The sequence below is a fragment of the Zootoca vivipara genome, chromosome 1 (genome assembly GCF_963506605.1).
Source record: "Zootoca vivipara chromosome 1, rZooViv1.1, whole genome shotgun sequence".
In the NCBI taxonomy this organism is placed as follows: Eukaryota; Metazoa; Chordata; class Lepidosauria; order Squamata; family Lacertidae; genus Zootoca; species Zootoca vivipara.
Window position 1 is genome coordinate 14,335,757 of NC_083276.1, and position 21,535 is coordinate 14,357,291.

The following is a 21,535-nucleotide window of genomic DNA, read 5'->3' on the forward strand; positions in this document are numbered from 1 at the left end:
CAGTGCGGATTTGATCATGCACAACTTGTTCCAGGTTGCACTGCAGACATAACAGCAATCACAGAAGAATCTACATGAATCCACTACTCAGACACAGAGAGTGACAGTGAAGAGTATGTGCAAAGGCAGGAAGTTTAAATTAAGCTGCCCTCTTCTATCTAGGCACAGCGCTTGGCTGAAAAGCTGTCAATTTATTTGCAGCATTTAGGGAGCAGGTGAGAGCTGGAGGCTGGACCTGAACCACAATTTACTAATGCAAAGGCATCACTGAAATGAGGTATACAGTACTAGCAAATAAATGCTATTATACTTTGACCTCTTTTGCTGAATTTTCACTTGGATACAACCAGGGCATAACTTCATAAACAGGCCAGGAGCTTTAACATGGACACCAAGTGCCAGATCAAGCTCACTGCCACCAAACATTTGCTTCTCCAAATATTTTCACGGTAATGGCAAAGCTGGAGTAATTTGAGACAGATGTGGCTGCACAATTTTGCTTTATTTTAGACCCAGGATCTTGTAAAAGTCATTTAAGCTATGTTCCTAAATATATTTTTCCTGGGAGTAAGATTTATTGAACACAGTGGGAATTGCTTCTGCGCGAATTTATTTTTATCATTGACAGGCGTATACTTCCCATTCAACAAAGTTCTCCGGGCAGTAAACAAATACATAGGATTGCACTTTAACAGATTATATTCATTCTCAGTAACTTTGCCGTGCTGTAAAACGAATAGCCAGAGCAGAACTTAAGTATGCCTTAAACCAAGAACACTTTAGCATAGAGGAATTAAAAGATGAAACAAATCTCTCGAAAACTTGCTGCCCTTTTTATCTTAAGCACAGATTGCAAAATTTGCCGCACCCCCAGCATTCCAGACCTACCGTACTTTCCAGGAATAGTTGTCTCCACAGGGGAAAACCTAAGATAAAGCAGGTATATTGGGAAATGTGTCTTACAAGAAAACCCAACTGGAAAAATGGAAGGGACGTTGCTATTGTCCATGAGGTTTATGGTCATGTACAACATCCTAGTGAAGGACCATGTCATCGCAGTTAAAGGCTTTTTCCTCCTTGGGAGCATAAATTGAGTTTGCCAAGGAGAAAGTATAAGCAGACAGTGTACAGTTACTCAATTTGAACTGGTCTTCAAGAATTAACATCAAAAGCCAGTATGTTAAAAGCTTGATTGGCTATTACTGTTGAAGTATAAACTCAGATAGTTAGTAAACCTCTTATCTAAAAGTCTTTGTAAGAGTCCCAAGACAGCTGACAGTTAACTTAGGCTTCAAATTAGGGTTTCCAAGGGGAGAGCCCTTCCCAATGCTCGATGGTGCAATTTGAAAACTAGGGCAAGCTCTGTATATACAGAACACCAAAGGGAATATTTGAATGGGCTGTTGATTTGCCTTTGGTTAGCCATTGAAGCTATGGTTTTCCCAGTAATGATGTATGGAAGTGAGAGCTGGACCATAAAGAAGGCTGATCGCCGAAGAATTGATGCTTTTGAATTGTGGTGCTGGAGGAGACTCTTGAGAGTCCCATGGACTGCAAGAAGACCAAACCTATCCATTCTGAAGGAAATCAGCCCTGAGTGCTCACTGGAAGGACAGATCCTGAAGCTGAGGCTCCAGTATTTTGGCCACCTCATGAGAAGAGAAGACTCCCTGGAAAAGACACTGAGGCTGGGAAAGATTGAGGGCACAAGGAGAAGGGGGATGACAGAGGATGAGATGGTTGGACAGTGTTCTCGAAGCTACCAACATGAGTCTGACCAAACTGCGGGAGGCAATGGAAGACAGGAGTGCCTGGCGTGCTCTGGTCCATGGGATCACAAAGAGTCGGTACACGACTAAACAACAACAACAACAGCCATTTAATTGAACCTTTGCTTTATGAGGAAAACCTTAGAGGTTGTGTCCTCATCAGAAAGGAAGATGGCAGGATCCCCAAGGATCCTCCACAGGGTGCTAGCTTCAGGCACCAGGCCCATTGTTCAGACCAAGTCTGCAATACAAAGATGTCTGCAACCTTGACTTGAAGGCTGGCAACATTAACCTTGCCATGTGGAAATTCCTTGCAAGTGACTGCAGTGCCTGCCTGAAGACAGACAGGTCAGGCAACCACAGCAGTGGCCAGTGGAGGAATGGCCGCTGGGAGGATCGCAGAGAGAAGAGATGTCATGGTGCATCTGAACAATTCAATGCAGTTATTATTATTGTACCCCACCCATCTGGCTGGGTTTCCCCAGCCACTCTGGGCGACTTCCAACAAAATATAAAAATACAATGGTCTATTAAACATTAAAAGCTTCAGATGTCTTCTAGAAGTCTGGCAAGGCTCTTGTTACAAGCTATTGATCAGCTGCAGTTCACAGGGGTGGTATTCAACAAAAATTTTGCTCAGAGCAAACCCACTCCAGTTAATGGATTGAACTTCGTCATATTCATTTCAGTGGGTCTGTTCTAAGTAAAATCTTTCTGGATGCCAACCACAGGCTCAACCAGAAGGGGGACCACAGAATAAAATAAACCTCCCACCAGCCCATCTCATTGCTATCTCCTGGTTCCCTATACATCACCCAGAGGCAAAACAGATTACCAAAGCAATTTTCCTCCTTGTGTCAGCACACTCAGGACAATATCAATCACAGAGGGCTTGTTCCCTACACCCTGCGTACTTGGCGTGGCGGCTGTGTAAACCAGCAAAGAAGCTATTCTGAGGTCAGTTTGGATCCAGAGAGCTACAGTATAAAAATGGATGAGATAAGCCATCTGCTGCTCTCCTTACAGTTCCAGCACCTCAGTCCTTTCCAACAATAATAACATGACCAGGCACTGCCTTTTCTGGCTGGGAGAGGGAAGCGATCAGAGGGAGGGAGCGAGGCTGGTACATAGGTGTGACAAAGGCATCCAAGGTTATCTTTTTCCACTGACAGGCTATGATTAATTTGCCCCCCCCCCCCGGAGGCCTGAAAGGGTCAACTTCCATTTGAAACAACATGATCCATACGCTGAAAAATATTGCTCCCCACCTCCCCCCCCCAAAAAAAGAAAAAAGAAACAGAAGGTCAACAGCCACAGTTGCTTCTGAAAATTATGGGCATATTTGTGCTACAGATGCAGTGCTGGTTTTATATTCTATACAAAAGTATACTGACTTTGAAGCACACAGGACAGGGGGTAGGTGGAATCGGAGAGCTCTTTTACCTGTGCCGGCACCCGTGGCACTTTTAGCAATTTATGAGTATTGGTGTCTCTATTTTATTTTTACTGCCCCTAATACAGAGGGGGGGGGGAAATCTCTATAGACCACAGCAACTCTCCCTTCCCAACCCTAAAGTCTGCCCTGATGCTGCCTTGAGTACCCAGGGGCACTTCTGGGTGAGACCAGCTCCACCCTGCTCACCCACCCAGGTCTCGGGGATACAGACCACCAGATCAGCCTTCTCATCATAGATAAAGGAGGTCTTACTCAGAGTCTTACTCAGGTGGAGGAAAGACGGAATAGAACAGGCATCCCCAAACTGTGGCCCTCCAGATGTTTTGGCCTACAACTCCCATGATCACAAGCTAACAGGACCAGTGGCCGGGGAAGATGGGAATTGTAGTCCAAAACATCTGGAGGGCCGAAGTTTGGGGATGCCTGGAATAGAATAATATCCATAAGTAATAGATACTGGTTTTTTTTTTTGCTCCATAAGACGCACCTAGTTTTTAGAGCAGGAAAACAAGAAAAAAATATTCTGAATTACAGCCTCCTCGGGAGGAGAGCAATCCCTGCAGAGGGGGAGGCTTTCCTTCTCCCCACTTTTTTCTCCCCCTCCCCAAGCAGCACAGGCCCCTTTTCCAGCCTCTTCCCCTCCATTCCTTTCGCCCAAACTCCTCAGGTGACCTCTGCAATTTCTCCCCTTTGCTGCTGCCTCTCCTTTGCCCTCTACCATGACTCTCCACTTGCGGCAACCTACCTCCTCTGCCTTCGCCCCGCTTCTCAGTCCCCCTCCTCTATGTCCTCTTCCTCCCCTCTCTTGGGAGCTGCCTCTTCTCGCCATCCTCCGGCCAACATCCCTAGAGCCATCAGGGGAAAGGGGAGGCAAAGCCTCTCTCGAAAAGAGCAGCCCAGAAGTGTGGGGCAATGGCAAACAGCCTGCCTGCTGCTCCCAAACCTTCCTGGGACTTCAGGGGAAAGGGGAGACTGCCGGCAACCCGGGAGGGCAGGGCAACGGCGCTCACTGCACCCAGGCGATTCGGCTCCAGGGACCACACATTCGCCCCATAAGACGCACAGACATTTCCCCTTACTTTTTAGGAGGAAAAAAGTGTGTCTTATGGAGTGAAAAATACAGTAATTATTGAGGAAACCATAGAAGGGAAGTTTATCACTAAGGGACACTGGACACTGGAACTGATTGTATTGCATTTCTGGGAAATTTCTAAACAAAATTTTAAATGGAAAGGAATCGCCGGGGAGCTTTGCAGCCCAAGCCTTTCTGCGAGAGAAACCAGTCCTCTGGTGGAGGAAATGCCTCTCGCACCCCTTCCTATCCTTCTCTCCCCCCCCAGCCCCCAGCCCCCTCCAAGGATGAGGCTGCAGAGAGGCATGCAGTTTAGGTTTAAAGGAGTGGGACCAGCTTATCAGGGCATCCCACAATTTCTAGCAAGTTCACAGCAGCCCTGCCTCCCACCTCTTTGAAAAGCCCCTGAGTGGGTGGTGGGACGTGTCTTCCCTCAGGAAGGGAACAGAATGTGCTTTGTTAGCACGCTGACAGAATTGATCACCGCTTTAATTAAAGTCTTTTCAGTAAGTGACCTTAAGCTCTCGCCGCTGATGCTAATGCCTTGCGAAATCATCCTCGCTAGCAGAGGGAATCCTGACTCCCAAATACCAAACGGCTAACCTGCCTTGATAGGTGGCATAAATTTCACGCTAACTGAAGCCCCCCCCCGCTCCTTGACATACCCTGCATTTTGCCATGTTATCCCTGACACACTCTCTCCTTAGATCAAAAACATCCCTCTGCATGACTCACTCGATTTTGCGCCGGTATATTTGTATGAAGATGCCCTCTTGGCTGAGAAATTGCGTTTCACTGCTGAGCTGGGCAACGGTCCCTATAATTATTGCTTTTTTCTTTTCCTGGCCCCTTAGTCAGGGTTGTTTTCAGCAGACAGCTTTTCTTCCCTTTTCTCTCCCAAGCACTGACACGAGTAGCTGCAAGGATGAAGAAAGCCGAAAACAGACTGAAAACGCGGAAAAGAAGGGATCAGAAGGAAACGCTGAAATGTTTCCAGGAGGAAACGTAGATCAGAACTTTAGAGCATAGCTGCCAAGTTTCCCCTTTTCTTGCGAGGAAGCCTATTCAGCATAAGGGAATTTCCCTTTTTAAAAAAGGGAGAACTTGACAGCTATGCTTTAGAGCAGGCATCCCCAAACTGCGGCCCTCCAGGTGTTTTGGCCTACAACTCCCATGATCCCTAGCTAACAGGACCAGTGGTCGAGGAAGATGGGAATTGTAGTCCAAAACATCTGGAGGGCCGAAGTTTGGGGATGCCTGCTTTAGAGGGAGCCTCAGGCTTGGGGAGCAATGTGGCCCCTGAGGCCTCTCTACACGGCCCTCATAACCCTCCCCAATACACATCCCTCACTGGCCCTGCTTAGCCCCCCCCCCCATTTTTGCCAGGTGGGAATACGTCCTTCAACTAGGATGCTGCCTCTCGGCAGGCTGGAAGGAGGATACAGAGGGGTGGGCAAGGGAACTACAAAAGGGAAATTTGCATGAGTTGCCCCACCCACTTTTACTCCTGGTTCCACCTACCACTGGCATGTGGCCCTCAGTAGGCTGCACAGAAGGGAACACACACACACAGCTTTTCCAACTCTGCCATAGAGTGTGCAACCTTTTTCTTTTTTTTAGCTTGGCTTACTTCTTTGCCTATAGCAGGGGTGGCCACCTTCCAAGAGACTGTGATCTACTCATGGAGTTAAAGACTGGTAGTGATCTACCCCATTTGGGGGGGGGGGTTCAGATCAAAGTTGTTGAGCTTTATTCTGGGGGGTTCAGGTCAAAGTTGTTAAGCTTTTTGTAGGGAGGAGGGAAGCTGATCTACCAGTGATCTACCGGTACCACAATCTTCCAGTGATCTACCGGTAGATAACGATCTACCTGTTGGACATGCCTGGCCTATAGCATCAGCCACCAGAGAAGCTTTCCCTGGCATGAAAATAAAACAAACGACATTTGACATTTGTAGAACACTTTCCGAGCATTCAAAATGTGTCATGTGTACAATTTAGTTATTACAACAACCCTGTAAGTCCAGGATCAGCGACCTCAGGTTACACCCCTTATTAGCCTAGCTTTGCACTTTCCCATACTTACCAACCATCCCGATTTGACCAGGACACCCCGGAATTACAGGTGCCATCCTGGCATGTCCTGTTTTGGGTGCTACGCTCTTCCCCCTGAGCTGTAACTGCCCCATCTCCCACCAACCAATCACGTGTGGTTTGAAATCAGGAGGGAGCAAGCGACCGCAGCATCTTCTGCCATCCCACTGAAGCCTCCTTGACCCAGCACTGCTTCTGATGCTTAGCTTGCATTTCCAAAGCCTTCCCGAAGGTCATTGGAAAGACCTTTCCATCATTTGTGTGCATGCTTTCCTCCTCCTCCTCCCATTTATGGCAGTACACCAGCCTGTGCTGAGGTTTGGAAAAGGAGGTGCATCTGATCTGGGCAAGAAACATATTGGAAGACAAATTCAATTTTCATCCGCACATCTCCAGTGAGCCATTATCCTGGAGACAGGTGAGCAATGCTTTTAAATGCTATAGAGTAGCTGTCACATTTTGGCAGTGCTCATGATATATATCAAAATGAGTTCCAAGGTCCCCTTTCCAAAAAACAAAGAGAGAGAGAGAGAGAGAAATGGAAGAGGGATTCTAGCCACTAAAATAATATCAGTAAAAAAGAATAAGGGCAGGCGGGGGAGAATCAAGTTGCCATAACTTCTTGTGTTGATCATCTGCCGGCAGGCTCCCATCAATAAACTGCAGCTGCGTGTGTGTTTTCGTCACTTTCCCATTTGCAGAAGATTCTGTTGTTGGCCTTTTAAAAAATGAAGGATGCCAATATGAGGAAAGAACTGGTTCTGTTTGGTTTGAAACTGGAGGTATTTGCCTGCTGCTGCTCAAAGCCGGCCCTATCAATTGGTAGAGTAAAACCACTTCCGCGCCTGCGTCGGAGGTGGAGTTGTGGGCGTCACGACCCGATCACGCGCGCAGGGGCTGAGAGCTCAGCCCCGGAGTGATTGGGGGGGGGTTCCCGCCCGCATCAGTCAAGGGCCGACCAATCCTGTCGGCCGGGGTGTGTGTCCTGCTTTCCTTTAAGCAGGCGAAGCACCCTTTAGGCTAGCTTTGACCTTGCTATGGGCTTCGGTTGGTCGCTTGGCCAGGGGGCCTGGTAGGACTTTTTCCACTTGGGCTAGCCAAGGGGTTTTTTCCACCTAACTCGTAGCAATTCGTCACAACTATTTGTTTTGGCGGTTAGGCATTGGAAATTGCGTTAGAGCTGAGGAGGGCAGGTAGTGCCATCACCTGTCCTGCAAATGGAGGAGTATTCCGTTAAAGGATTCCGGTAGCCTGGGGAGGTTAGGGCCGTAAGGCACGCCCCTAATGGTGATCACAGGAGGAGTTCTGGTTGATGTACATCACTGGGCTCCTTAACTCTTCCCAGACATCCAACACACGGGTTGGAGTCGGACATAGACAGTTAGGGTCCAATGCCTAAGCCAATACCGCTCAACATCCGTAACCAATAAAGTTGTGGCCTTTTTGCCCATTTAAATCTATCAGATGTGTTGTGTGTCTTTATTCTCATGGGGAGGGACATTGCCACACAAGGGAATTGCCTCATATGGCAGATCCAGGGTTTGTGTGTAAGGAGTCGGAGGACTGAGTTTCCTCCTTGCTTCCCTGCAAAGCCCTAAGCTTCCTGTCAAATCTATGAAGTGATGCTTATAACTTGTCCGAGAGGAACCGAGGGGAAATCCCTTTTAATCTCTCCTTCCCGTTTTTGTGAAGGATACATGTTCTCTTTATCTCTCCCACCCAATCCGTCATGCTGGGAAAACACCATAAGATGGGATGGTTGTAGATGTTGCCAGGCCCTGCCCTGCCACAATGAGTGGCCGGAGGGAGAAGAGGGAGAAGGCTGGGAGGAGGAGTTGTAATAAACTGAAGAGATAACAGAGCTTAGTGGGCAGGGGGGATCTGTGGCAGAGAGAAGTCCAGAATCAGGAGCGGAAGCTGAAGCAGGAGAGGAGAGAGGCCAAGAGGCAGAGATGAGTCAGGCTGGTGAAGAGCTGTCCCTCTCCTGTTGTGACAAGCTCCCCTCCCTCTGGGTCTCCCAGAATCAGGAGAGGCATGAAGAGGGCGGAGGAGAAGTTAGCTTCACTCAAGCTTAGTCTCAGGTTGCTTGAGGAAAACCCTGGAGAGGAGGGGACTTAGGCATCTGTGGGAAGGTGGGGACATTCAGTCTCAGCAATGGCTTCATGGGGGCAGCGCAAGACCTGCCAGAGATGAGTTGCTGTGCTCATTAGGCCTGACACTCCTCTGCAGATCCTGTTTTTTGCTAATAAAGAATTAGAAGGAGTTTGGGTGTCCGTTGCATGACAGGAAAGTAGTGAATTGTGTGTGAAGGTAAGAATCAAATACACTGATCTGCCCTCGTTTTCCTCTGCCCCTTCCCGTCACTGACCCACAGCTCTCAAAATGTTCCCCACCATGGAAAGCAAGACATAGGTGGAATCTTCACACATATAAAAATGCTTTAAAAAAAAGTTTTGAAAAATACATTGAATTTGGCATAGCTCACTGTTGCCATCTGGGGTCACATTTGTATATTGCACTTTACAGCATGTTTAAAATGTTTTATTTGCAGCTGTATAGCTGAGTCCTTGGGCTCAGAAGGCTTCCCCATCCCTGTTTTAAAGGTCTGGATTTGCATGTGTCTGTGATCTTACCCAGGTTCCTTTGCACCTCACCTCTCTTCACCTTTCTCATTCTGCCAATGTATTTCTCTTCTGGCATCAGAAAACCGTTTGGAGAATCCCAAAGAAGCTATGAGACCAAATGTCAGACTCCGATAAAACGAATTGAGAAATTCTGAGCGTAAGTAAAAGACTGGAGGAAGGGAGCACTTGCTAAGAATTCTGCCGAGAAAATCTCTAGATAATCTCTCTAAGAGCAGCCAGAGGAAAAGCAAGTGACATTGAAACTTATCTGTGCCAGTCCTGTTCACACAAATCACTGCCTGATTGCATATGCAGCCCCTAAAATGCTGAGCGAAGCACTAGAAGAAGAAAATATGTGAATTCTCATTGAGAATTCGGGGCTGGGGGGATGCCTGAATTCATCTCCTTTCAAGGTGCCTTTCTACAAGGCAGCAATTTGATGGTGAGGATCTTAAAAAGAGAGAGACTGTTCCAAAATTATGTGAGAATTCTGATGTAGATTCCAACCTATTGAGTTCAGCTAGAAGTTTAGCAATGCAGAAAGCTGCCATATTGTACAATCTAGCTCAGTACTGTGTTTATTCTGAGTGGCAGAGACACGGCACGTTTTCAGCCAGAGTGTCTTCCCCTGCCCTAGCCAGAGATATTAGGGATTGAACGTGGGATCTTCTGCATGTAAGCAGGGGCATAGGAAGGGGGGCAGGGAAGCGGTCTGCCCCGGGTGCCCTCACTGAGGGGGATGCCATTCGGATGCCACACTGCCCACCCGCGACTCCCAAGCCTACCCCGAGCTGTCGGGGTAAGGGGGGGAGCTGTGCCACTTTGCCAGCGGCATCCCCCCTTCCCCCTTCAGCTTGGGAGAGGCTTGGGAGTCAAGGGTGGGTGGTGCGTCGAATGTCTTCCATGGGCAGCTTGCTCCGCCCCCATGAGTGACTCGCTCCACCCCCGGCTGCAGGGTGCGCGCCCCACTCCGGGTACCCGAGCAGCTATCCCACACCTGGGAGGGCACCCTCCACACCACGCCCCCTTTGGAGAACGCCACTCACCCTCGGGAGCACACCCGCCCTGGGCAGCACGGGCATATGCTGCCAATGGGAAACCTGGCCTGCAGGCCAAATGCAGCCTTCTATCTGACTGTTTGATCTGGTCCTTTGGACGCACCCTTTGCTGTGCTCATCACTAGCCTTACTCCACACCCTCCACACTTCAAGAATTCTCCCCTGGCTGGAATGTTTACTTGAGCTGCGATGGTGCTTCTTGCTTAACAGGATTGAGAAATTTGTGGGGGTTGGGGTAGAAACCTCTGGCTTTTACACAGCAGGAACGGAGCCCATTGTACAACGGCAAGAGTCACATTTGTTATTCCTCTCTCCCCTTTGCCTCTGGCCCAGCCCAGCACTGGCGCATGGCCCCTGGAAGGCTCATAGAATCATTGAATTGTAGAGTTGGATGGGACCACCAGGGCCACCTAGTCCGGCCTTGTGCAATACAGGAATCTTTTGCCCAACGTGGGGCTCAAACCCTGAGATTAGGAGTCTCATGCTCTACCAACTGAGCTAGCCCCGTGTCCCTGCTACGATAAGCAGTCCTGAGCTGGAAAATGGAATGGAATGATGAATGAATGTGCCTAGTGTATGTCTGAGTGAATGGGAGGTTTCAAATGTGAGTGAGGTGGGAAGGTGTCTTGAGTGCCACGTGTGAAAGGAGAAATTGAACTGGGCACCACAGTTCAAGAAGGATACTGACAAGCTGGAACGTGTCCAGAGGAGGGCAACCAAAATGGTCAAAGGCCTGGAAACGATGCCTTATGAGGAACGGCTTAGGGAGCTGGGTATGTTTAGCCTGGAGAAGAGAAGGTTAAGGGGTGATATGATAGCCATGTTCAAATATATGAAATGAAGTCATATGGAGGAGGGAGAAAGATTGTTTTCTGCTGCTCCAGAGAAGCAGACACGGATCAATGGATTCAAACTACAAGAAAGAAGATACCACCTAAACATTAGGAAGAACTTCCTGACAGTAAGAGCTGTTCGACAGTGGAATTTGCTACCAAGGAGTGTGGTGGAGTCTCCTTCTTTGGAGGTCTTTAAGCAGAGGCTTGACAGGCATATGTCAGGAATGCTTTGGTGGTGTTTCCTGCTTGGCAGGGGGTTGGACTGGATGGCCCTTGTGGTCTCTTCCAACTCTATGATTCTATGATTCTATGAAATGGTGGCTATTCATAAACACATGAAACACATGAAAGTGGACAGGATGAAGTTCGTGGAAGAAGTCACCAAGCAGGTGGAGAGGTTCTTGGGTGATGCCATCCCACTCATTGCTCTCCCTTAAGGATGTGAGGGAATGGCTACACACAAATGATACGGAATAGGCTCTAATTGCTTTAGTGCAATAGCCATTCTTTATTTAAATTCACGGACGATACATATTCCACTACTGACGAGAAAACGATTTACAAACCCTTTATGATTTTCATGAGGACCACCCAGCAATTTGATACACTCTCTCCGATTTTAAAATTAAGCAATATTTTTAAAGACAAGGCAGCGTCTTTAAATAACTTTGGGGGCCGATCACCAGGAAATTCTTCTGCACTGTCCCCATTGAAATGTTCGGGTTCCTTGCATTGGTGAGCTGGCCTCCGCAGTGGTTGAGCCTGTTGAAACGGCAAGCAAAGTACAGAATGACAGGACTGCCTTCCTCTGACAGCTTTGATGTTAAGCACAAAGTTCCGTTTCATCATATAAAGGATTAATGTAATAGAGCTCGCTATTTTTGCTCGCCATCTCCTTCGGTGCCTCCTCCACAGAGCACGCACCAGCTAAAGCCTAGAAGAGAGAGAGAGAGAGAGACCAGAGTGTTTAATGCGGCTGGTGCAAAATATAACTCTGGAGCTTAAATCCTTTGAAGAGAAAGTCGATCTTATGGGTTGAGATGAAGCCATATTGTCAACGCAGCAGTTATGTTTCACAAAGCAATGCTCAAGGCTGTTCGTTTGCTGTGCATGATAACCCACTTTTGCATTAAGAAAAGCTGGATATCTGGGGATATATATATGCAAAGTTGCTTATACTGCACAAAACCTTTTCCCTATCTTTGCTTTATTCTAAGGACCAAACTGCACGCTGTTCACAATTGCACTCTTCCTTGGCTTCGGGGGTTCAATCCAGAAAGCAACTGTGGTGCATGTAAATGGTTAAATCAAAGTTAGCGCCTGATCCTGATTGCTGCTTTTTTAAATGTGCTGCTGATGTGCTCAATGTTACATGTGGTTTAGTCCTAAATCTACAGTTTGGCGGGTTTTGGAATATTCCAGCCTGGACTTCTGGAACGAAGAATGTGGAAGGGTGGTGATGTGGTGATGAATTCCAAGATATTTAATATATCGTGGACAGATCTTAAAGCCTGTCTTCTCTCTTAATTCATCTTGTAAATCAACTAATGCAACCATTCTGATTTTGTTTTATTATTTCTCAATCCAGTCAAATCTACCAAACGCTTTTATTTCCCCGATGGCCTCCGTTAGCAACACCTCTGGATCAGATACCATCAGAGCTAAATCATCAGCAAGCAAATTGAGTGGATAGGATTGACCATTACATATAACGACATTGATTTATTATTATTTTGAACAGTGTTTGCAAGTGGCTCCATTGCAAACATGAAAGGTAGCAGTGACATAGGGCAGCCTTGCTTAGTACCTCTCTGTACATCTACAGAGTGGAAGAGTCGTGTCCATTAACCCTAACTACTGTCTTGCAATTAGTACACAAAGGTTGTGATGCTAATAGAAAACCACCATTGAAGTTCTTTTTAGAGAGGAGTAGATACAAATAATTCCCATGCATTTTATCAAAAGCTTTATGAGCATCTAAGTGATCACGCATGGATTTCTCGACTGTTTTCTGTAATATACTGCATTCGGCATCTTACATGCAGGAACTGCTATATGTCTACACTTAATGAAACCTGCTTGACATGCATGGATTATACTAGGTAATATATCTGCCAATCTGTTAGCTAAAATACCAATAAATATGTTAGCATCTTGCCCAATGACTGAAATGGGTCTCTAGGATTCTGGAGTCTCTGAATCAGGAGAAAGGGGGTGGTTGGGAGGAAGCCTCCAGGTGCACAGAAGGATCTTTGTTGATCACTTGAAATTTAATAAATCCTCCTTTCTTCTCCTGCCTTACCACTTTCATTATTTATTTCTGCAGTGCCATGATATGTGCATTGCACCATACAGGGGGGCTGACCCATGCTCTGAGGGGGGTTACTATCTAACTATCTCCCGCCCTGCTGCCATTTAAAAAAATCCCCTAGCTTCGCTACAAGCTACTCTACGAACATAAGCTGCAATCGGGCATTCGTGCGACTTCATAGCCGTTCATTTTTGGGATCCATTGATTTGCGTAGCAGCCATATCTCTGTGCTAAGATGATGCAGAAGGAGCTGCTGTTGCAAGATGATGATTTACATAAAGGTGGAATTCTTACCACTGGGTCACATGGTGTGTCGAAAATGGGATTATCAAACCCCTTGTCGGATGCTTCTTCTGAAAGATCCAGGTCCCTTTTTCGGCTCCACATGGAGGTAAAATGAACTGATGCGAGAGATCTGTAGAAGGAGAAATGACTGGAAATCAGCACGAACAACTGCCATGAAATTCTACGATTCTGTGTTGATCTCATAAGAAGTTTCATTTGGAGCCCCTGAACTCAGGGAATGGTCAAAGATTTAACCTATGTACCATCACTGAATGGTGGCCAAAGGAGGGTGGACAGCCAGATACAAGAGAGGCTTCTTGATCACCAGTAGGCCGGCGGTTCAAATCCACGCAACGGAGTGAGCTCCCGTTGCTCTGTCCTAGCTCTTGCCAACCTAGCAGTTCAAAAGCACACCAGTGCAAGTAGATAAATAGGTACCCTGCGGCGGGAAGGTAAACGGCGTTTCCGTGTGCTCTGGTTTCTGTCATGGTGTTCCATTGCGCCAGAAGCGGTTTAATCCTGCTGGCTACATGACCCAGAAATAATGATGATGATGATGATAATAATAATAATAATAATAATAATAATAATAATAATAATAATTTATTATTTGTTTCCCCAGCCACTCTGGGTGGCTGTCTGTGGAGCGCCACAACCCCATAGTCACTGCATTACGGTGTGGTATGCTGGTTTGACAGCCATGGACAGAGAGTCCCTACGGAGGGTGGTGAAGACAGTGCACAATATCTTGGGCTCTCCCCTGAGTCCGGTAGATGTTATCGCGGGAGACCGTTGCCTCAGAAGAGCGAGGAACATTCTCAGGGAAGACTCACACCCTGGCCAGCACCTTTTAAATCTCCTGCCCTTGGGCAGGAGCTATAGAAGCATGATAAGCCACACCAATGATTCTCCCATTAGATTCACAAAATGTTTAGGGGTATGCGTACCCCTGTGTCCGTCCCCCCAAAAGCACTGGGTGTATATATAGTGTGTATGCTTTGAAACAAGGGACCATGAAACTGAAATACCATTGATGACGACAGTCCCATAACTCACATGATTGCTTAACCTGGGATAAGGAGAAATGAGTCAAGAGACCCTTGTCTCGAGCTGTTGACCATTTCAAACTCAATTCACTCTCTTACTCACCACCTGATTGTGGGCTGTAGTGACTTCAAAGAGCATTTTCCCAGGACAACCAATAATGCAAATAGGCACAGAACAGGAAGGTCCCTTGCCTGCTTGCTCTGATCCTCTATTTACAAAAAGATTTCCTCCACATACCTCCTGCCTTTAAAAAAAGGAGGGAGAGGGAGAGAGAGGACATTTTGTCTCAATAGAAAGCCCAGTTTTCAAATCCACACCACGGGGAAATGCATGCTATATTCTCAGCAACGGAAGTTTGGAGTTTTATTTAGAAATTAAACGAAGCTCCTGTTTTATTGCTGGGAAATGCTAATCAGCTTGACACTAGCAAGGAAAACAAGCAAGGCCCAGGAGCTTTGCTGCCTGGTTGGAGGGGGGGGGGAACGGCTAGCACTAATGAACAGGAACAGCCCAAGCGCACAGAGCATGGCGCATTGGTTTGCCAGCTGGTGGAACACACCGAGAACAGAGATTACCCCTGAGAGCGCATAGAAGGAACATTTGGGACTTCCGCTGGAAGCTTGCCAGGGGCATGCACGCACCGTGACCAGCCGCTACGCCCACTGGATATCTGCAGCATGTGTTTATATAGCCTACCGAGACTGCAGAACAGCGATGAGCAAGCAGGTCAATCTAGGGCAGAGCACAGGGCTTACTGGCAAGCTCTCTCCATCCACCTGCCTCCTGCCTATAGCACAGGCATTGAAAGATCTGGGGTCTGTCAATGGTTAGTGCATCTCCTCTGCATGCAGGAGGTCATCTCAGAAGGGGCTGGGGGAGATCCCTGTGAGATCCTGGAGAGCCACTGCCCATGTAGACAGTACTGAGTTGTGCAGCAGCTGCAAAAAAAGGGGTCCAATTCCACGCTAGAGGAAAGGGCTGAAAGCAAAACCGCCTGGAAAACGAGCGAGGTCCCAGCCAAAGAAGAATGGCAACATAAACTGACGGAATACGCAGAGCTTGCAGATTTAACATATAGAATAAGAAGAGAACAAGAAGAATGTACATTCAAAGAAGACTGGAAAATGTTTACTGAATATATGGGTGGAAATTGTGTTGATTTAAAAACACTGGCATCATTAAGACCAATTCAACAGTGTAAATAAGTTTTGATGGATGCAACAATGGATTACTGAATGGTTTAATTCATGCAAAATATGCAGGGATGTATGGTATGCAAAATGAACCACGGAAAGAGAAGCCAATGCCAGAATACCATTATAGAGATCCATGTGGAATACTGTGTACAGTTCTGGTCAACTCAACGAGGATATTGTAGAGCTGGAAGAGCAAAAGAGCAGCAGCAGCAGGAAGAAGGAGGAGGAGGAGGAGGAGGAGGAGGAGGAGGAGGAGAAGGAGGAGGAGGAGGAGGAGGAGGAGGAGGAGGAGGAGGAGGAGGAGGAGGAGGAGAAGGAGAAGAAGAAGAAGAAGAAGAAGAAGAAGAAGAAGAAGAAGAAGAAGAAGAAGAAGAAGAAGAAGAAGAAGAAGAAGAAGAAGAAGAAGAAGAAGAAGAAGAAGAGGAGGAGGAGGAGGAGGAAGAAGAAGTTCATTATTTGTACCCCACCCATTTGACTGGGTTGTCCCAGCCACTCTGGGGTTGAAGTAACTTCCCTATGAGGAATGTTACACCATTTGGGAATTTTTAGTTTAGAAGGCTCCCCTCTCCCAGGACCAGAAGAAGTATGAAGAGGGAGAAGCAGAGACAGGCGCACTGGCATAGTCTCAGATTACTTGGGAAGGACTCAGGGGAAGAAGAGACTTTGGCAGCTGAGGGAAGGCAGGGACCTTCAGCCTCCACAACTGCCTCATAGGGGCAAGGCCTACAGAGAAGAGTTGCTGTGCTCATTAGGCCTGACACTCCTGAGCAGACCTTGTTTCTTTTAATAGTGAGTTAACTTCACTTACTCCTAGTGATTTATTCCTGGCTCGCTCCTGACACAAGGCCAGCTCCATTGGCGTTTTTGTTCTCCTGCTGAATGATGACGTTTTGTACCAAAACAGGAGAATAACAGAGCTGATGCTTGCTGGAGAAGGCTGGACACTACTTTGCACTGTATGTCTGGGTGGGTCCGAGAATGTATCAAAACCTAGCATGCCAAGGGGCAAAAGTCCAACCTCGCCTTCTCCCTGACATGGTTGTTTTCTGCATGCAAGGATTATTTAAAAAACAAAAACAAAAATGCAGGGGAGCATTTATATATGCTCTCCCATGGTACATACGGTTCCCGAAATACCATGCCACATACTGAATATGTAGCTCAGTCCTGTTACCTTAAAGTCCCTTTTCTGTAGAGTAGCAGGACAGCTCCCAAGAGCAGCAAGACAAGGAGCAGAACGACGACTGTCCCAGCAATTGTAGGAGCAGCCTCTTGAGGACTCCAGTTACTGCCAGTGGCTGCCTGCAGGCTCCTCACCGCAATACCAAACAGCACTCCTGCAAAAGCCAAACAAAATGTTACCGCCCTGATGAGGTGTCCAATTAGTTTGCATGGAGTAAATGATCCATTTTCTGCTAGGAAGCAAATGACTCTATTCTACCTGCTGCCCCCATCATTCTTCTATTGCTGATTTGCTTATACCAGACAGAATTGGTGCTGCCACTGCGGTGTTATTTCCAAGGGCACATTTGTGCTGTACAGTGGTACTGTACCTTGGTTTTCAAACAGCTTAGTTCATGAACAACTTGGAGCCCGAACACTGCAAAACCGGAAGTAGTAGTTCTGGTTTCCGAACTTTTTTTCGAAAGCCAAACGTGCTCCCTTTTGAGTCCCCCTGTGTTTTCTGTTGCGCTGCTAATTTGCGTCTCCCCCCCCCTTGTAATTCAAACCTTCCGTTTCCTATTGCAGTGTTCTGAGGTGATATTTGGAGCTTATATTTGGTGCTTTTGTTTTTGCTATTTATTTGGCGTTTTTTGTTTTGAGGCTTTTTCGGTTAATTTGTTTTTGTGACTGTGTGGATCCCAGTTCAGCTACTGATTGATTGATTGTGTGTCTGCGAAATGGATAAAAGCCCCCCATCCAAGCAATGTCTATCATCTAGTACAGTACACTGTTTATTGCTTTCATTTTATGGATCAATGGTCTTCTAAGATAGTAAAATCCATGTTAAATTGCTGTTTTAGGGGTTGTTTTTCAAAGTCTGGAATGGATTTGCATTACTTCATATGGGAAAGAGCACCTTGGTTTTGGAACGCTTTGGTTTTGGAACAGACTTCCAGAACGGATTAAGTTTGAGAACCAAGGTACCATTGTACACCCAAAGCACTATAATACCATTTTGTCAGCCATGGCCTCTCCTAAAGATTCCTGGGCATGGTAGAACAATAGAATTATAGAGCTGGAAGAGACCACCAGGGTCATCTAGTCCAAACTGCTGCTATGCAGGTATCTTCTGCCCAAAGTGGGACTTGAAAACACAACCCTGAGATTAATAATCTCATACTCTACCAACAGAGCTATAGTTTGTTAAGGGTGCTGAGAGCTGTTAAGAACTATAGAAGTGTAGAGTTGGAAAAAGCCTCTAGGATCATTTAGTAGTCCAACCCCATGCAATCCAGCGATCTTTTTGCCCAACATAGGAATCGAACCCACAGCCATGAGATTAAGAGTCTCATGTTCTAACAACCAAGGAAGAGGCTTTCATTTGCCTCCTGGAGCTCCAATTCCCACAGTTCACTGGGAAGAGGGATTGTTAAACCCCTCTGGGAATTGAAGCTCTGTGAGAGGAATAGGGGCCTCCTAACAACTCTCCGCACCAGAATTGTGGTCCCAGAATTGGAAAGAACGGTGGTTTTTCACTCCGTCGCCCCCAGCACAATTCTATGCATGTTTACACAGGAGTAAGTCCCACTTAAGAAGAATCCTGATGCAGCAGGCCAAGGCTGACCCCCCAGGAAAATGTGCACAGGACCATGCAGCAAGGCCATAGGGGGAAAACTTTGCACGAGACCCTGGAGTGCTGCTGCCAGTCAGAGTAGACAGTACTGGGCTGCATGGGGAAGTTGTCTCATCTGGAACAAGCATCCTTTGGTCAATCCCCACCATAGCTGCCAAGTTATCCCTTTTTTTAAAGGGATTTTCCCTTATGCTGAATAGGCTTCCTCGCGAGAAAAGGGAAAACTTGGCAGCTATGATCCCCACATCCACATAGGCAAGCCATTATTGACGCCAAATCAACAATATGAAAATGGTATCGTGGTCCAACCTTGCAGGTTACCCTGAGAGTTGTTGACATTGGCAGCCAAAGAACTCCAGACAAATGCTGCCATTCTGCTTGCCAGCCACTTCAGCTTCAACCAGCTTCCTTTCACAGTACTTTAGTACATCTTTGCCCTATGAGAATGAAGTTGCCCAATTTGGGAAGGATCTCAGCTTCAATCTTTGGCACCCCCCAGAATATCTCGGAGAGCTGCTGCCAGACAGAGTTGACAACATGGGGCTGCATGGGCCAATGGTCTAAGGCAGATCCCTGTGTTTCTAAGTTCCAAATCCCAGCTGTGTGCAAATGACAGGGAGGCAGGGCAAAGCTGAGAAGCAACGCCTGATAAATCCACACAATGGAAGGATGCTAAAGATTGCACAGTCCATTTGAAGCAGTGCCTCGAGGAATGTTCCATGTACTGCCTCTGGCATGCTCAGCTTTGCATGAGCAAACCCAGAGCCAGGAAATGCTCCTATGCGCACACACAGCTGTTGTGGTGATCTCTCAATGTCTGGCCTTCAAGGAGATGTGCAAAAGGATGCCCCAGACCAGAATATTTTGTTCATCGCGCTAAGTATTGCTCAAGCAAAGAGCACTGGGCTAGATCTGTCCTGCTACAAGGCAGCCACTCACCCAGATCTTTGGCAAAAGATTTCCCATCACCTGATACCTGATGCTTTAACCTGGAGATGCCAGGGAGTGAACCTGAGACCTCCTGCTATGGCCCCTCCACAGCTATGGGGGAGAAATACAATTTGGTTAGCATTTTACCCAACTTGCTCTTCCTGTATGTGTGAACCAAAACACAGCCAAGCTTCAAGATTCACAAATCTCTGAATGTTGCGATGAAGTTCCCCAATCAAATAAGGTGTATCAAAATGTGTATATTATGGAACAGGGGTTTTTTGGGGGAGGGGGGGGGAGAAACCAAACACCCTACATATAGAAAATAAAAAAAATCCTTCAGTAGCACCTTAAAAACCAACTAAGTTTTTATTTTGGTATGAGCTTTCGTGTGCACGCACACTTCATCAGATACACTGAAACAGAAGTAGCCAGACCCTTATATATAGTGAGAGGGTGGGGGTGGGGGTGATGGGAATGGGTGATGGGCTGATAGGAGTGGTAAACCTGTTGATGACTGTTAACGACTGCTGATGACTGCAATTGGTCTTGCGGGGGGGAGCAAGAGCTGAGGTGCTAAGGAAAGCTTGATCATGTATAATGAGATAAGAATCCTATGTCTCTGTTCATTCCAGGTGGCTCCATGGTTTTAAGCTTGCTAATGAGTTGCAATTCAGCAACTTCTCTTTCCAGTCTGTAACCCCACATATAGATTAGTTTAAAAACGAACACTCAATGCATTAATTTAGGGGAAACTGCTTGCAAAAATGTTTATGCAACCAAAAGAAGAAGAAGAGTTTGGATTTGATACCCCGCTTTATCACTACCCAAAGGAGTCTCAAAGGCGCTAACATTCTCCTTTCCCTTCCTCCCCCACAACAAACACCCTATGAGGTGAGTGGGGCTGAGAGACTTCAGAGAAGTGTGACTAGCCCAAGGTCACCCAGCAGCTGCATGTGGAGGAACGGAGACGCGAACCCGGTCCCCCAGATTATGAGGCTACCGCTCTTAACCACTACACCACACTGGCTTTGGAAATGATATTCCAAAGGAGAAATGCACACCTGGTGGGTTTCCACGAGGAAACAAACAAGGGTTCTTTTGTGAAGTGCAGCCTGTGTTTTAATAGAGAGACATGAAGGGACAGAAACATGATAACAGCATGGAACAATTTTCCTGCAGTGAGTTATCTCTCCCGACTTGTAAAACTTGTAAAGAGTCGCTGCTGTTTTGCTCATTTCATACTTCGTCCCAGTATACCTGAAGGAGCGTCTCCACCCCCACCACTCAGCCTGGACACTGAGGTCCTCCTCTGAGGGTCTTCTTGTGCTTCCCCCATTGTGAAAAGTGAGGTTACAGGGAACGAGGCAGAGGGCCTTCTCGGCAGTGGCACCCTCCCTGTGGAACACCCTCCCATCAGATGTCAAGGAGATAAAGAACTACACAACTTCCAGAAGACATCTGAAGGCAGTCTTGTATCAGGAAGTTTTCAATGTTTGATATTTTACTATGTTTTTATATGTACTGTAAGCCGCCCAGAGTGGCTGAGGAAACCCAGCCAGATTGGCGGGGTAGAAATAACAAAATTATTATTATAAATTATTCTTATAAATCATGCAGAAATGTGGAGAGCTGAACTTGAGAGAAATGGAAAGCCACAATTTTGCACATCCCTGCCACTCCGTCAAGGCACAGGTTGCGGCCCAGGGCAAAATGCTTTACCAGCTTCACTGGCTCCCGGTGGAGTACAGGATCAGGTTTAAGGTGCTGGTTTTAACCTTTAAAGCCCTATGTGGCTTGGGACCCTCGTACCTACGGAACCGCCTCTCCTGGTATGCCCCGCGGAGGACCTTAAGGTCCACAAACAACAATATTCTGGAGATCCCGAGCCATAAGGTGGCTAAATTGGCCTCAACTAGGGCCAGGGCCTTTTCAGTATTGGCCCCAACTTGGTGGAACGCTCTTTCACAGGAGACCAGGGCCCTGAGGGATTTGTCATCTTTCCGTAGGGCCTGCAAGACAGAGCTGTTCCGCCTGGCCTTTGGGTTGGATTCAGTCTGA

General features: G+C 47.0%; 1 protein-coding gene across 1 annotated transcript in view; it reads right to left on the reverse strand.

The window, feature by feature from the left end:
- Window positions 1-11,405: 11,405 nt before the first annotated feature.
- Window positions 11,406-21,535, reverse strand: part of AMN (amnion associated transmembrane protein) — a 66,740-nt gene continuing 56,610 nt past the window's right edge. Inside the window, exons 10-12 of the mRNA XM_035105539.2 lie at window positions 16,922-17,084; window positions 13,514-13,634; window positions 11,406-11,842 (exon numbers count right to left, since the gene is read on the reverse strand). Coding sequence (XP_034961430.2) covers window positions 11,732-11,842; window positions 13,514-13,634; window positions 16,922-17,084 — 395 coding nt within the window. The 3' untranslated portion in view covers window positions 11,406-11,731. The remainder of the gene's footprint in view (window positions 11,843-13,513; window positions 13,635-16,921; window positions 17,085-21,535) is intronic.